At 41.1% G+C, this 15,463-nt stretch overlaps 1 protein-coding gene across 4 annotated transcripts in view; it reads left to right on the top strand.

Moving 5' to 3' along the window:
* The window catches only part of POLE2 (DNA polymerase epsilon 2, accessory subunit), a 47,470-nt gene that overhangs the window by 12,474 nt on the left and 19,533 nt on the right, over positions 1-15,463 (top strand). For 3 of the 4 annotated variants that reach the window (XM_014592443.2, XM_006160497.3, XM_006160496.3), the window contains exons 2-7: positions 1,468-1,568; positions 6,471-6,546; positions 10,294-10,371; positions 10,505-10,598; positions 12,312-12,386; positions 14,522-14,605. In XM_014592443.2, coding sequence (XP_014447929.1) covers positions 1,468-1,568; positions 6,471-6,546; positions 10,294-10,371; positions 10,505-10,598; positions 12,312-12,386; positions 14,522-14,605 — 508 coding nt within the window. The remainder of the gene's footprint in view (positions 1-1,467; positions 1,569-6,470; positions 6,547-10,293; positions 10,372-10,504; positions 10,599-12,311; positions 12,387-14,521; positions 14,606-15,463) is intronic. The other variant, XM_027776635.1, reaches the window with a different exon arrangement.

Genomic DNA, 15,463 nt, shown 5'->3' with positions numbered 1-15,463 from the left:
AGCCAGACGCGCCGAAGCCGCTCCCCGCCCGCCGAGAGAGAGCTTGACTTTAGGTGACAGAGACTCCTTAAAAAGTTCTAGGAAGCAAGGACGATCTGGCAGGATCTTGAGGCTGTCAATGCTTAATTTGCAGGTTTCCCCAGCGTTTGTGCAGGGAAATATTTCTTCCGGGTGGAACAAGATTCTCCCCAGCACATGCCATCCTAGCCGATGAAGGCGGCGGTGTGTCTCGTCCAGTCATTTGTTAGCACGGTGACATGGGCACTTTCAGGCTCGTGACAACACTAGTGCACGCAGTTTCTGAGACTTCAAACGAGAGATCTGGGAAGTCTATATACGTGTCAATATTTGCCAATTTATAGTGTAGATTGAAGTGCCCTCCCCCAACCTTCCCACTTTTGCATCAGATATTGTTTTCTTGGAGAATTAAACATGGGTAGATCTTAAGCATATTTCTAGGTGTCTTCCTGGAATTTTTCTCTTTTTTTTAAGAGTTCCTTTGCCATTTTTCTCTAAGTCAGGTTTCCTGGCCATCTGTGTTAAGACCTATAGAAAGAACTTTCCAAGATCCATTCATTAAATCTGCTTTGTTTCTTAAGACTACAGTATTGTTTTTTAAAATTTTATTTATTTATTTATTCATTTATATTTGACCAGAGAGGGACAGAATGAGAGAGAGAGAAAGCGAGCAAGGAAGCAAGCCTCTAGGTCCAGGACTTGAACCATGGTGGGCCCTGTGGGAGTCCAACATCCTTAACCACCACGCCACCTGCTGGCCCCATGGCTACAGTATTTTATACATAAATGTCTAATGTGTTGGATATACTTTTCTGTACCAACATTTAATTGCTCTTGTACTTGTTTTGTTTGTTTTGGTAACTGTAAGTTTTCTGGGAGTTTACTTACTTTTAAAAATTTGCTATAGGGTGTTGTGCTGGGTGAAGAGACAGAGACAGGGAAAGTGAATAAACGCCCCTCAGAGAGGGTGGCCACACTGCAATCCCTTCTCTTGGGACTTTGGGCATGTGTGGGAGTGTTTTTCAAGGCATCAGGTGTGTGACTAGCGCTGGACTCCAGCATGTCTGACCACAGTTCAAGTCCTGGACCTGGCAGCTTGAAACTCACGCCAGGCACGTGTGCGTGTGTGCCAAGAATCACAGGAGGAGAACGGAGGAGAAAGGATTGCAGCATGGACTCCTCTCCACCCTAAGGGGGCAATTCCTCACTTTTCCTCTCACTGTCTCTTTCTCTAGTAAGCCCACAAATCCGATGGAAAAAAGAAAGAATGGTTATAAGGATAGAGGATGGTTTGTTCAGAAGGTGGAGGAAAGATGAGTACTGCTCCAAGGAAAGCGTGGTCAGATCTTAATTTCATTGCCAGATGGCTGAGTGTCTGCCGCTTTTGGTATAAAACTTAACATATAGGCACCGATGACTTGCCTCATCTTTTATTCCTTCTCTTGTCAGTGAAGCTATTAAATACCTCACAGAAACTCTTCAATCCATCAATGAATTAGAACTCGAAGATACATTGGAAAAGATCATTGATGCAGTTGAAAAGCAGCCCTGTAAGTAGCATTTTCTGATAATTCCCAAACTGTTCATATATTGATAGTTCTGCATTCTCAGAGTTAGAGATTTCAATTGAAATGGAGGATTCAGTAGTTCTCCCCCCCAAAAATTTTATTCAGTTCATTCAGAAAACATTGGTAAAATTTTCAGTTGTAATTTCTTTTTTTTTTCTTTTTATGATCAGTTATTTAATTAGGTTCTTGGCCAAAAAATCTAGAACACCAATTTGTGAGGATAAACTCCATTTGTAAGGGCAAACATGGATCGCAGGTAGCCCTGGGGCTGAGGAACAGCTTTGATTTTTGGTAAAATTTGCGAATCCACAGCTTTCCTATCAATCTTGCGCTGCTCTGAAATCTTGTATCTCTCCTTCTCTGTGTTGAAGATCTCCCTTCCTGGTGTCTGGGCTTCCACAGTTTCTTTTCTTGAAGTAAGCATTGGTAAGGTGCTTTGGGATTTTTATTTTGCTAATATCAATTTTCGTGGAGGTGGCAATGACAGATTTCTGGTGTGTTCTACGCAGTGGAACTCGATTAAGAACCAGTGGTCCAGTAACAAGGAGCAAGCCACTGCTCAGCTGCTCCAGGAAAACCACTTTCTTGCCTCTGGCGTCCAGTGAGGATGATCAGAATGGTCCTGGGAGTGATGCTGGCTCGCAGCTTTCTCACATGCTGACTGAAGGTTTTTTTGCCGTGGCTCAACAACTTTAGAGGCACATCTTCAGTAGGATAATACCTAGGCATTTTGCGCAGTTTAACCACCCGGGTAACACCATTCTTGTCTCCACCAACCGGTTTTGTGACAGTTGCAAAACCTTCTCCTTTTTCTTTTCGATCCTGGATTTAGTGGCCGAGTATTTCCTCTTGTACATGGCCTTCCTGGAATACATGGCAGACCAGGAGTAACTGCTGATGCCCCGGACTAGGACGGGTTTCGGCTGCAATGGGGCTTCCCCTTCTTGGGCTTTTTAGCCTTGGGGTCACCCTTTTTAACCTTGCCACTGGCATCAGCCTTCTTGGCTTCAGGTTTCTTCTCCTTAGTATCTTGCTTTGCAGCTTTATCGCCTGCCATCGTGTATAGTGGGAAAGTCAGTTGTAATTTCTTATGTATCAAAAATACAGATGAGCTCCTTAAAAAAAAATACAGATGATGTTTATAGTAATAATTTATAGATACAAATTAAGGTTAAACTACAATTTCACAGAAAATTGTAACCATTTCGCATACTAGTCAGTCCTTTCTATTAGGCAAAGTGCTCTTGTAATGACAGATAAATGAACAGATACACACTGTTGTGAACTTTTTCAGACAATACAAAAAAAAAGTTTTGTTTTTCCTTGTAAACCAAAGTTTATCATATATAATCTTTTCCTTTTTTTCATACCTACCACCCACCTCTCATTCTCTACTAAACACTTCCCCACTTATTATCACTAGCATCCACATTGATCCTCTCCGCCATCATCTTCAGATCTTTGAGCCTCTGCCATAAAGTACAGACACTCAGTACAAATTGAGTGGGGATATATAATGTTTATCTTTTTCTTAAAGTATTATTTATATAATTTTATTTATTCATTCATTTATTTTAATTAGACCAGAGAGAGATACACAGAAGGAGAGAGAGGGAAAGTGAGAAAGCAAGCCACCAGGTCCGGTATTCGAACCGCATTCCGCCATGTCGGAGTGTCTAGTGCCCTAACCACCACGCCACCTGCTGGTCCCCATATAATGTTTATCTTTTAAAGTCTGGCTCACTTTGCTCAACATTAATCTTTTATATTCATCTATTTTGAGTCAAATAGGATCTCATTGTTTTTTATAGCTATGTAATATTCCATAGTATATATGTGTCACTGTTTTCAACCCATTCTTCAGTTTTTGGACACTTAGATTGGTTCCATGTTTTAGCAATTGTGAAGAATGCTACATGGGACCAGGAGATGATGTAATGGTTACATTGCTGGATTCCCACGTAGTTCACTGCAGTTCATGTTCCCAACTTGGAGGCTTAAAACTCACATTGGGCTTGTGTGCATGCATGCCAAAGATCCTGAGAAGGGAATGGAGGAGAAGGGATTGTGGTGTGGCCATCTTCCCGGGGAATGATTTCTCACTTTTGGTCTCTCTGACAAGTGTTTCTGTCTCTTTGACAAGTGTTCATGCCCTGTAGCAAAAATCTCTCTAAAAGAAGAAAAAGAATGCTGCAGTAAACATGAGCCTGCAAGTATCTTTCTGATTGAGTGTTTTTTATCCTTTGGGTAGATACCAAGCAGTGGGTTTGCTGGGTCATATGGAAGTTATAGTTGTAGGTTTTTGAGAAATCTCTGTATTGTTTTCTATAGAGGTTAATTTATATTCTCATCAACAGAGTAAGAGTGTTCCTTTTTCACCACAGCCTCGCCAACACCTATCCTCCTTTATTTTTTTGATCCTAGCCATTCTGACTGGAGTTAAATGATATCTCATTGCAGTTTTAATTTGCATTTCCCTTATGATGAGAGACAGAAGATTTTTTCAGATGGCTCTTGGCCATTTGTAAGTCTTCCTTGGAGAGTCGTCTGTTCAATTCATTTGCCTACTTTTTTTTAAGGATTATTTTATATAATTTTATTTATTGTTATTATTTTCCAGTTTGATTAGCCAGAGAGAGAGAGAGAGAGAGAGAGTAAGAAAGCAAGCCACCAGATCCAGAACTTGAACCATTATCACCCATGTGGGAGTGTCCAGCACCTTACCTACCAATGCCACCTGCTGGTCCCCTATTTGCCCATTTTTAAATTGGATTATTTCTTTTTTTTAATGGGGGACCACTTGAGTTTCCTATATATTTTAGATATCAATACCTTATGTGAGGAATCATTTGCAAATATTTTCTCCCATTCCAAAGGTTCTTTTCACTTTAGTTACAGTTTCTTTTGCTGTGATGAAGCTTTTTAGCTTGATGTAATTCCACTGGTCTATTTTACGAACCATTGCCTGTACTTTAGGGATTTTATTTAAGAAATCTTTGCCTACTCCAATATCTTCAAAAGTTTCTTCTGGGTTTTCTTTCTTTCTTTTTTTTTTAAAGAATTACTTATTTAACTTTATTTCTTATTATAATTAAACAAAAAAATACCAGCAAGAGACAGAGAGAGAGAGAGGGAAAGTGAGAAAGCAGACTACTAGGTCTGGAACTCAGCTGCAGTTGGCCATGTGGGAGCCCAGTGCCTTAACCACTATACCACCTGCTGGCCCCATCCCCTATGCTTTCTAGTGGATTCAGTATAAGATGACACAGTGTTGGGCCAGCCCCATGCCCTACAGGTTAAAGATGCTAATGGCCAATAGCACAGTCCCAGATGCAACGGCTTAAAAAATATGCTAGGCACACGTATGTGCATGCCCCAAGTCCTAATAGGATGGAGAAGAAGGGATTGCGGTTTGACTATGACCCATGTAGGGATGGTTTTCCCTCTCCTCTCTCTGGCAAGTGTATCCACCCTAGCAAACTTTTAAGAGAGAGCAATGTCTATTATAATATATATGCATGGTAGCGTTTTCCCTCCAGGAGTAATACCTTTAGTTCAGTTGTAATTTCAGGATATTCTCCGTGGACACTTTGGCATTTACCTCCTGCCCCAGTGGAATTGTCAGAGTCATTTTCCTGCACTTGATTTGTAATTTTGATCTGGTCCTTTAGTCACTTTTGTCTCTCTGCTTATTGCTGTGTATTAAATTAGATTAAATTAAAATCTAATTTAATACATTTGGGGGGAGAGAGTAAGAAAGCAGTGCCAATTCTCCCTTCTTGATTTAACCTTTCTTCAGAGCTCTTTATATAAAATACTTAACCTTATACTATAAGCGTAGTCCTATAAAGGAAAAATGCTCTTCTCAACACAAAAATATGTCCAGTGTTTCTAGTGCCCAGGAGGATAGAAGCTAACTTCCACATGTTGTATATATCCAAAGGAAAGGAAATCAGTATGTGTAAAGATATCTGCACCCCAGTGTTTTGTTTCGTTTCTTTTCTTTTCTTTTGGGAGAGGTTTTTGCTATAGGTCGTGTGCGCTCGCCAGAAAAACAGACACAGAGAGATGGAAAGTGAGAAATCACCCCCTGTAGGGATGGCCATGCCACAATCCCTTCTCCTTCATTCTCCTCTCAGGAGCGTGGGCACACACACACATGCGCCTGGTATGAGTTTAAGCCACCAGGTCCGGGACTTGAACCACGGTCGACTACATGGGAGTCCAGCGACATAGCCATTATGCTAACTGCTGGTCCTCACCCCAGTTTTTTTTTTGTGGCATTATTCACAATAGCCACTAAGGACTCACCCTACATATCTGTCTACAGATGAATGGATAATGGATGTGGCAGATATACATACACACACCTATATTTCATTACATGTATTTTTGCATCTTATATACATCTATGTTTACACACCCAAACATATACATATACACAATAGAATACTATGTAGCCATTATAAAGGATTAAATCCAGTCCCTTGAGATGAAATGAGTGAGCCTGGAGGGTATTATATCAGAGAAATAAGCCAGGTCGAGAAAATACATGTTTTTCTCATATGTGGGAATTGGAAAAAAGACCTCATGGAAGGAGAAAGTTGTACGGTGACTATGGGACACTGAGAAGAATGGCAGGGGAGAGAGAGTCATTGATTAATGGAAACAAAATTGGAGATAAACAGAAAGAATAATGTCTAGCATTGTAAAATATAACAGGAGAAAATGTGGTATTTGAGATACCGCTTTTATTGTTAAAAGTATATAATGAGAAACCTAGTGACAGCGTTTGAAGATTATGTTTAGGAAAAGGCCTAACTCTGAAAAAAACTACTTTATTATACCTGTTTTTAAAATTCAATTCTGAAATTTTCTTTGCAGTGTCATCAAATATGATCGAACGGTCTGTAGTGGAAGCAGCAGTCCAGGAATGCAGTCAGTCGGTAGATGAAACTCTGTATGTCGATAAAACGAACTTTTTCCCCATTGGAGATGTTATTGCGGGCTGCATTTTAATGATTTTTCTTGGTAAAATAATTTTGGCCAACCTTTCCAACAGTGGTAGCTGTGGTAATTTTTGTGTTTCTTCATAAGTGATTGCTTCAGTTTTAAAGTTCATTATTAAATAACTTATCTTTAGCATTTTTCCTCGGATTTGACTTTATAATGTTATTTGTACCATTACTGACGTTTGCTGCTTACCCAGCTGGTCCGATTTTATATTCTGTATGCTACGAATGAATTGAACTGAATATTCAGAAGTGTGGTTTATTTTTGTTCTTAGGAAAGTGCTGAGCCCAGAGAGGGTGCAGTGATTTAACTTGGTCACCTGGTGAACAGCAAGAGAGGTGGAGCCCCCAGGGGTATTACGGCTCTTCCCTCTGTCTCACGTTTATAGGTGTAGGAATTTATATGGCAATGATTTTCCTAAGTTTTATTTCTCTGGATATCCCTCTTTCCTTTTCTTCTTTGGATACAATACCTTCTAAATTCATGAGGTTTAACTAGAAGGGAAACATCTGGGAAATGGGCAGAGACCATTTTCTTTCTTTTTTTTGAGAGTTTTTTTTTGCTATAGGGCGCGTGTGCTTGCTAGACAGACAGACAGAGACAGAGAGACAGAAAGCGAGAAATCACCCCCCCAGGGGGGATGGCCACACCGCAATCCCTTCTCCTCCATTCTCCTCTTGGGATCTTGGGCACGCACGCACACACGCCCAGCATGAGTTTAAGCCCACTGGGTCCGGGACTCGAGCCGTGATCAACTACATGGGAGTCCAGCGACATAGCCATGACGCTAACTGCTGGTCCCGACCATTTTCATTTTTGTTTTTGCTCCAGGGTGCCTATGCTTGCTGGGGGGGGAGGATTGCTCCCTCAATCCCTTCTCCAGTCTTCTCTCAGGATTTCGGGCATCCACGCACCTGCACCCAGCATGATTGTTAAGCCACCAGGTCCGGAACTCACACTCCGGTCGGCCATGTGGGACTTTAGCCACCGTGCCACCTGCTGGCCCAAGATAGTTTTAATTTTAGCAGTTCTTTTCTGTTTGAGGCAGTGAAGATGACTGAAAGAAATCGTTACCCTTATTTTGGTAATTTAAACCTTTACCCCGTCAAAACTTACTAGAAATGCTAAAAAAAAAAAAAAAAATAGAGAAATGGAAGAACTTTAATTTTACCCTTGTGAATTCTATTTAAAATGTTAGAGTACAATAACACAGCCCTACAGCCATCAGCAGAAATTAAGAATGATTGTACCAGACTGCTGTTTAAGGACTCTAATCCTAAAATAGGCATTACTCCTTGTTTACCCTCAAGTCACTTGTTTCTATCAGGCTGCTTCTCTATTATAGTCAGCCAATATAGAGGCCAGTGGGGACTGACTGGGAAAAAAGGTCTTTGCAGCTTTAATTGTTAGAAAGTTTTTCTGTTATAGTGTAAGAGAAAGGCTTTCTCCTCCTCTCTCTCTCTTTTTTATTTGTGTTAAAAGAGAGATTTTGGCTATAGGGTACATGTGCTCACCAGGGAGACAGAAGGACAGAGAGACGGAAAGAGAGAAGTCACCCCTCAAGGGGATGGCCATGCTGCGATCCCTTCTCCATTCTCTTCTTGGGATCTTGGGCACACACACACATGTGCCCGGTGTGAATTTGAAGCTGCTGGGTCTAGGACTAAAACCACGGTCAACTACATGGGAGTCCAGCAACGTGACCACTGCGCCATCTGTTGGTCCTGGCTCTCATGATTATAGATGAAGAAATGGCATGATAAGTGAAATAACTTGCCAATACAGGTTCACTAGAAGATAGTGGAAGACCAGCTCGGTGGTTTGATGGTTAAGGCATGTGGATTCCACATGGCCAAACTTGCTATGAGTCCTAGATCTGGTGGCTTGAGAAACATTTTGGTCGTGTGTGTGTGCCAAAGTCTTGGGAGGAGGAAGAGATGGAGGATAAGGGATTGTGGCATGACTATTCTTCATGGAGGTGCTTTCTCTTCCCTCTCTTTCTTGCCTCTCTGTCTCTCTATGGTGCGTGTACATGCCCTCTGGCAAACACACAAAAAAGAAAATAGTGAATCTTGTCTGGAATCTAGTTTTTCTTAAGTCTGCCGATTCTCTGCTACTCTCTATTTGTTACTAGGGAACCATGAACCTTTTTTACCATATTCAAATTTGGTGCTAAACATACAATTGTAGAGAAGGGTTTTTTTTAGGTTGGAATATATATGTAATTGTGCCATGACTTTTTTTTCTCTTTACCTCTTTTAAACATGGTTATGTTATTAATGGTGTCCAAAGTAAATTTTTGTTTATTTTCCATCTCTAATACTATAAATCTCATGGATAGCCAGACTTCAGGGAGTTACTTTTATATTCTTTTTCTGTTCTTCTGGGACACTTTTATATGATATTTTCAATTTTAAAGGTTGTTGGAAATGAATCATATTCTTCAATAATATGAAGTAATTCATAAAAATAGTTTATAGGGAGAGATTTCTATATGATGTGACTATTTATATATGAATGTTCTTTTTCAGCAGATGAAATTCTCTTTTTCTTAGATATTTTTGCCATGGGGCATGTGTACTTTGCCAGAGAGAGAGAGAGAGGCACAGATAGAAGGAAAGTGAGAAATCACCCACCAGAGGAATGGTCATGCCATAATCCCTTCTCCTCCATTCTCTCAGAACTTTTTGGCACACACACGTACCCAATGTGTGTGTGTGTTTTTAAATAATCATTTGATTTTATTTATTCATTTGTTTATTTTAATTTGACTAGAGAGAGACACACACACAGGGAGAGAAAGGGAAACTGAGAAAGCAAGTCGCCAGGTCCGGGACTCGAACCGTGATTGACCACATGGGAGTGTCCAGCGCCTTAACTGCCACCTGCTGGTTCCCCCCAAAGTGTTTTTCAGGCTACAAGGGCTGGGACTTGAATCACAGATTTGGCATGTGGGATCAAGTGCCTTAACTGCCCTGCCACCTCCTGGCCCCTGGAATTCTTAATTAGGTTAACTTGATTAATTTTTTTCCTTGAGGATATTGACTTTACTTTCTTATTTCTTGAAAGGAAAATGTCTAAGTTAAAAATTTTAGGCCCCAGGCTCAGCTGTGATGGTGTACAGGTGGAACCACTGCCTGGGAGGCTGAAAGCTTCATAGAAGACCCAGGTTCTGAGCCAACCTGGACACACTGGCCACTTTTGCACCTGCCAGTGGTCCTGGTTGATGGGCAGACTAGGACAGGAGGATCGTCACACAGCAAAACATTCCAAAAATGTCTATTTCTGTATCTCTTCCCTTCCCTTCCTCTCAGCCTCTTTCTCATAAAAGAGGGGAAAAAAATAATTATTTCCATATTGTTTTTGATACTAAGAAATTGTGTACATGGCCTGAGAAAATATGAAAAGTACTTTATAAATGACGTAGGGTTGTAGTGCAAATTATTTTCTTAAGAATTATTTAATTTTATTCATCATTATCACTTTTTAAATTTGACCATAGAGAAGCAGAGAGAGAAAGAGAGAGAGAGAGTGAAAATGCAAGCCGCCAGGTCTAGGACTCAAACTGTGGTTGGCCAGCACCTTAACCATCATGCCACCTACCTGCTGACCCCTGTAGTGCAAATTATTATGTTCACCTAGAATACCTGTGTTTTAGTAAATCATGCTCATGTTTCTGTGGAATGTTTTTCAGAGACCATATTTTCAATATCATAGGAGCATTTGATGTTCCACGCTTTGTGTACAATTCAGAAAGAAAGAAATTTCTTCCGTAAGTATGCCATGTATTGATTTTAAGATAATTTCAAATGTACACTTTTCTCAGAAGATATATAATCTCATGTTTCACTCTTGTCCCACCTTTGTGTATTATGATTATCAAAACATGCATTCTTTCTTTCTAGTCTGGTAATGACTAACCATCCTGCACCAAATTTATTTGGAACGGCAAGAGACAAAGCAGAACTGTTTCGTGAACGATACACCATTTTGCACCAGGTAAGTAAGTTGGGGATAAAAAGAGACTTTAGCTTAGGGAAATCTTAGGGATACTTAAAGATGAAATTTTGTTATCCAAAGTTGGTCACTCAATACTGTTATGGGTGGCCTCTCTGTAGTTAGTGAGGGGAGCTGGATACCACATGCTGACAGTGCTTTGAATCTAGCCCTAGTGGCTTGAACAATAGACTGAGTGCATGTGCATGCATGCCAAAAATCCTGCCAGGATGGAAAAACAGAGGAATGATTTCATCATAACCAGGCCTTGTTGTGGGGTGCTTTCTCCACTCCCCCCTCTCCAGACTTTGTTTTCCTGTCTCTCTCTGGTGAGCATACATGCCCTATGGCAATTAAAATAATAGTTTTTTGTTTGGTTTTATAACTTTTTTTGAAAATCAGCAGTTAGTTCTCATCCACATTGCACATTTTTGAAAGTGGTAACAGATACAGAGGTCACCAGAGTATAGCACTTGCTGGGTGAATCTTCATCCTCGTGACGTTTTCTGGACAACCGCCCATGAATGTGATACAGGACGTTCCTATGCCTTTGGCCCAGACACCTTTGTTGAGCCTAGTTTCAATGTGAACATCTGGAGTCCCAATTTCCTTCATGACAAATTTCTGGCTTTGAGAGCCCGTGGGGCACTTTCCTTGAAGCCCATGCCATGGATGCTCTGGTGAACGTTGATGGTGTATTCCCAGGTCACCACCTCGTTGATGGCAGAATGGCCCTTCTTCTTGCCACCCTTCTTGGTGGGAGCCATTCTGCTTGTCTAACTTGGAAAGCAAAATAATGATAATTTTTAAAATAGACTGTTATTGGGTTTCTGTGATTGAGAAGATAGAAGATACAGAGATGAATGAAAATATTTTCTCTTATTAATAATGATGGTGATAGAAGTTGTAGCTAATGTTTAATACGTGATTTTGTTAGGCCAGGCCCTGTGGCTGGCACTTAGAGTACATTATTTACGTCATTCAATTCTCACAGCACTAATATATGTATAAATGCTTTTACTATTCCTATTTTACAGGTGAAGAAACTGAGGCCTAGAGTTTTGTGATTTGTCCAAAGATCACAAATCTAGTGGGTAGAGATAGAATGGAGCCCAACCTTTGCCTGCCCCATTCTACTGCCTTCAAGTAGTTTACCGTCTATGAAGTTAAAGACATGCACAAATGTGATATAAAATAGAATTGTATATGTGCTATAAGAGACAGACAATGCATTCAATGGAAAAATCAAGGCACCTTCCTTGGGGTCTGGTACGCCATGATTCCCTTACTTCCTTACTGTAATCTGTCAGGCCTTGGGTACTTGCGTGCATTCCTGGTGTGTTTCAGGCTGACCAGGTTGGGGATTCAAACCACAGCTGCCATGTGGGATCCAGCTTCTCTTGAGCAGTGAATTACAACTGCACCAGAGTTGGCTTTATATAGTAGTTTTGTAGTGTAACATTTTGACTGCGATCTATCATGTGAGATAAGGTGCATAGTTTTCCATACTTGGGAGCATTTGGAATTCAGATTTTTGGAGTGGAGATCATCAATCTATACTAGATATTTGTATGTTAAATCATATGGGTTTTCAACTGTTTGAGACTAGGTAATAGCAACAGTTTAAGGATAGTGTTTTATCAGGGTACTGTTTTAATGAATCTTAGTTTTAAATGTCTGTTACAGTATTTCATGTGAATGTTTCTTTTTTTACAGAGGACCCACAGACATGAGTTGTTTACTCCTCCAGTGATAGGTTCTCACCCTGATGAAAGTGGAAGCAAATTCCAGGTTAGAATGTTGTCCTAGTTATTGGGGGGGGCGGGGTGGTATGTGAATATAATTTTACAATAATATTTATTGCTCAATAATGAATCATTCAATTTTCTTTTCTTTTTTTTTTTTTTTTTGAAGAGGTTTTCGCTATAGGGCGCGTGTGCTCGCCAGACAGACAGAGAGAGACATAGAGACAGAAAGCGAGAAATCACCCCCCAGTGGGGGATGGTCACACTGCAATCCCTTCTCCTCCATTCTCCTCTCGGGATCTTGGGCACGCACGCCCACGCGCCCGGCGTGAGTTTAAGCCACCAGGTCCGGGACGCGAACCATGGTCGACTACGTGGGAGACCAGCGACATAGCCATTACGCTAACTACTGGTTCCTCTTTTTTTTTTTTTTTGAAGAGGTTTTCGCTATAGGGCGCGTGTGCTCGCCAGACAGACAGAGAGAGACAGACGGACAGAAAGCGAGAAATCGCGCCCCAGGGGGGATGGCCACGCCACAATCCCTTCTCCTCCATTCTCCTCTCGGGATCTTGGGCACGCACGCCCACGCGCCCGGCGTGAGTTTAAGCCACCAGGTCCGGGACGCGAACCATGGTCGACTACGTGGGAGACCAGCGACATAGCCATTATGCTAACTGCTGGTCCCAAACATTCAATTTTTAAATTATGAATATTATTATTAGTTTTGGACAGGGTCTTGCTATGTAATGATCCTCCTGCCTCATTCTCATGAGTTGCTAGGAATATAGGTGTACACCACCATGTCTGGCTTTTAGGGTAGACTGGGAATCAAATGTGGCCTTCTATGTAGCTCAGCCTACTGAGTAGCAGTGCCTGCCACTGTACGCTAAGCCATGAATTTTAAGTGAAAATAAACTTGGGGTAATTGTAGAAGTCGTTAACTAGCCTGGCCACGTGCCCTGTGATGATGAAGCCCATGCTTAGTGTCCTGAGGCCTACAAACTCCTAATAGAAGCTACTACTTCCTTTGGGATCTCTTTGGGAGCTCTGGCCGCCGAGGCAGAGTTCTAGTCTTCCTAGTCTGTTTGCTGGTATTTTACTACACTTTATAACTTAACTTTGTAACATTATCCTTCCTGCCCTCCCTCATCCTTCAAAATACTGGGCCCTATCCAACTGGGAACTGAAGTGAGGCCTCTCATGAGGCGTCGGCTGTTTTTCGGTGGTACCCTCTCATTTGTCGCACTCTGGCTGAGGCTGTTACCCCTTAACTTTCTGATAAAAGTATAGCAGTCCAATTGAGAACATAAGTAATGATGGTAGCCTTTCAAATACTCAATAAAATTAGAATATAACTTCTAGGGGCCAGCAGATGGCATAGTGGTTACATCGCTGGACTCCCACATGGCCAACCATGGTTCGAATCTGGACCTAGTGGCTTGAAACTCATGCCAGGCATATGTGTGTGCATGCCCAAGATCTCAGGAGAAGACTGGAGGAGAAGGGATTACAGCATTGCCATGCCCCTTGACGGGGGGTGATTTCTCACTTTCCCTCTCACTGTCTCTGTTTCTCTCTGTCTTTCTCTCTGGTGAGCACATGGGCTCTGTGGCAAATACCTCTTTAAAAAAAAAGAATATAACCTCTAAAATAGTCTACTAACTTTTGAGATGTATTAATCAAATCAAATGAAATAAATTGGTTTCTTTTCTACATTTAAAAAATAACTGTACCGGGGCCAGCAGGTGGCATGGTGGTTGAGGGTGCTGGACTTTCACATGGCTGACTGCGATTCGAGTCCCGGACCTGGCAGCTTGCTTTCTCACTCCCCCCCCACCCCCTTTCAATCACTCTACCTCCCTGGTCAAATTTAAATAAAGATAAATAAAATACTCTTTTAAAAAAATACTTATTATTTGGAATGCTATGGCATGAAACTTTGGTTATTTGTAAGGACCTGAGTTAATACAGTGTTTCTTCAAGAATAATTTTTCTAGTCCATCATATGCTTGATATTTTAACTTTCTTTAGGATAAAATGAAATATTCTGTGTTTTGTTTTCTTATTGTAAAATAGTTATAAATAATGAAATGTACACCTAAAAATTTTACTATTTTAGGTTAAAACATCAGGTTTTTTGTGAATGTATTTTCAATCTTTAAGAATTTCATTTTATTTCAGCTTAAAACAGTAGAGACCTTATTGGGTAGCACAGCCAAAATTGGAGACGTGATTGTTCTTGGAATGATAACCCAATTAAAAGAGGTAAGTTAAACTTAATAAGCACTGGGTTGGCAGGTGGTGTGGTGGTTAGGGTGCTGGACTCCTACATGGCTGACTGTTGTTCGATTCCTGGACCTGGTGGCTAACTTTCTCACTTTCTGTCTCTCTTGTTCTCTCTCACTCTGTCCCTCTCTGGTCAACTTAAAATAAATAAATAAACAAACAAACAAACATCTGGTCAACTTAAAATAAATGAATGAATAAATAAGTAAATAAATTAATGAATAAATAAATAAATAAAAATTTCTTAAAATAAAAACAACTAAATAAGCACCAATATTTGTTTTCACCCTTGGATTGGTGAAATATTGGTCACATAGAACATTCCTATGGAGGGCACAGGAACACATTCTTCATTGAAGCTCTCCTCTCGGTCACCAAGTAACCTTTTCTGCGCTTGGTTTCCTGAGTAGACAACGGGGGTGGGATGGGAAAGAGAGGTCTTGTCCAGCCTGAAATTTGGCTCCCAGTGACCAGTAGCTGAGCTGAGATCACTGGTTCCTGCCTAAGCAAAGCTGCAGCCTACAGCCTGGTCCCTTGGAGAGACGGTTGACTTTTAGATGAAGACACCTGGAGAGGCCCTCTGTGGCAGCCAGCTGGGCCCTCTTGACATCTCTGGATCTGCAGGAGACATTCCCCGCTACATGTAGGGAGGCAGAGTCTCCATGACATGATTTGTCTGAGGTTACCAGACTAGTAAATAGAAAAGTCTGGACAAGAAATTACTGAGTTTTCATACTGGGCATGTGTGCCCAAAATCCCAAGAGGAGAATGGAGAAGGGATTGCAGCATGGCCATCCCCCTGGGGGTGATTTCTTGCTTTCTGTCTCTCTCTCTCTC

The sequence above is a fragment of the Tupaia chinensis genome, unplaced genomic scaffold, assembly GCF_000334495.1.
Source record: "Tupaia chinensis unplaced genomic scaffold, TupChi_1.0 Scaffold000688_1, whole genome shotgun sequence".
NCBI lineage: Eukaryota > Metazoa > Chordata > Mammalia > Scandentia > Tupaiidae > Tupaia > Tupaia belangeri.
This window is presented reverse-complemented; position numbering and strand designations above follow the sequence as displayed.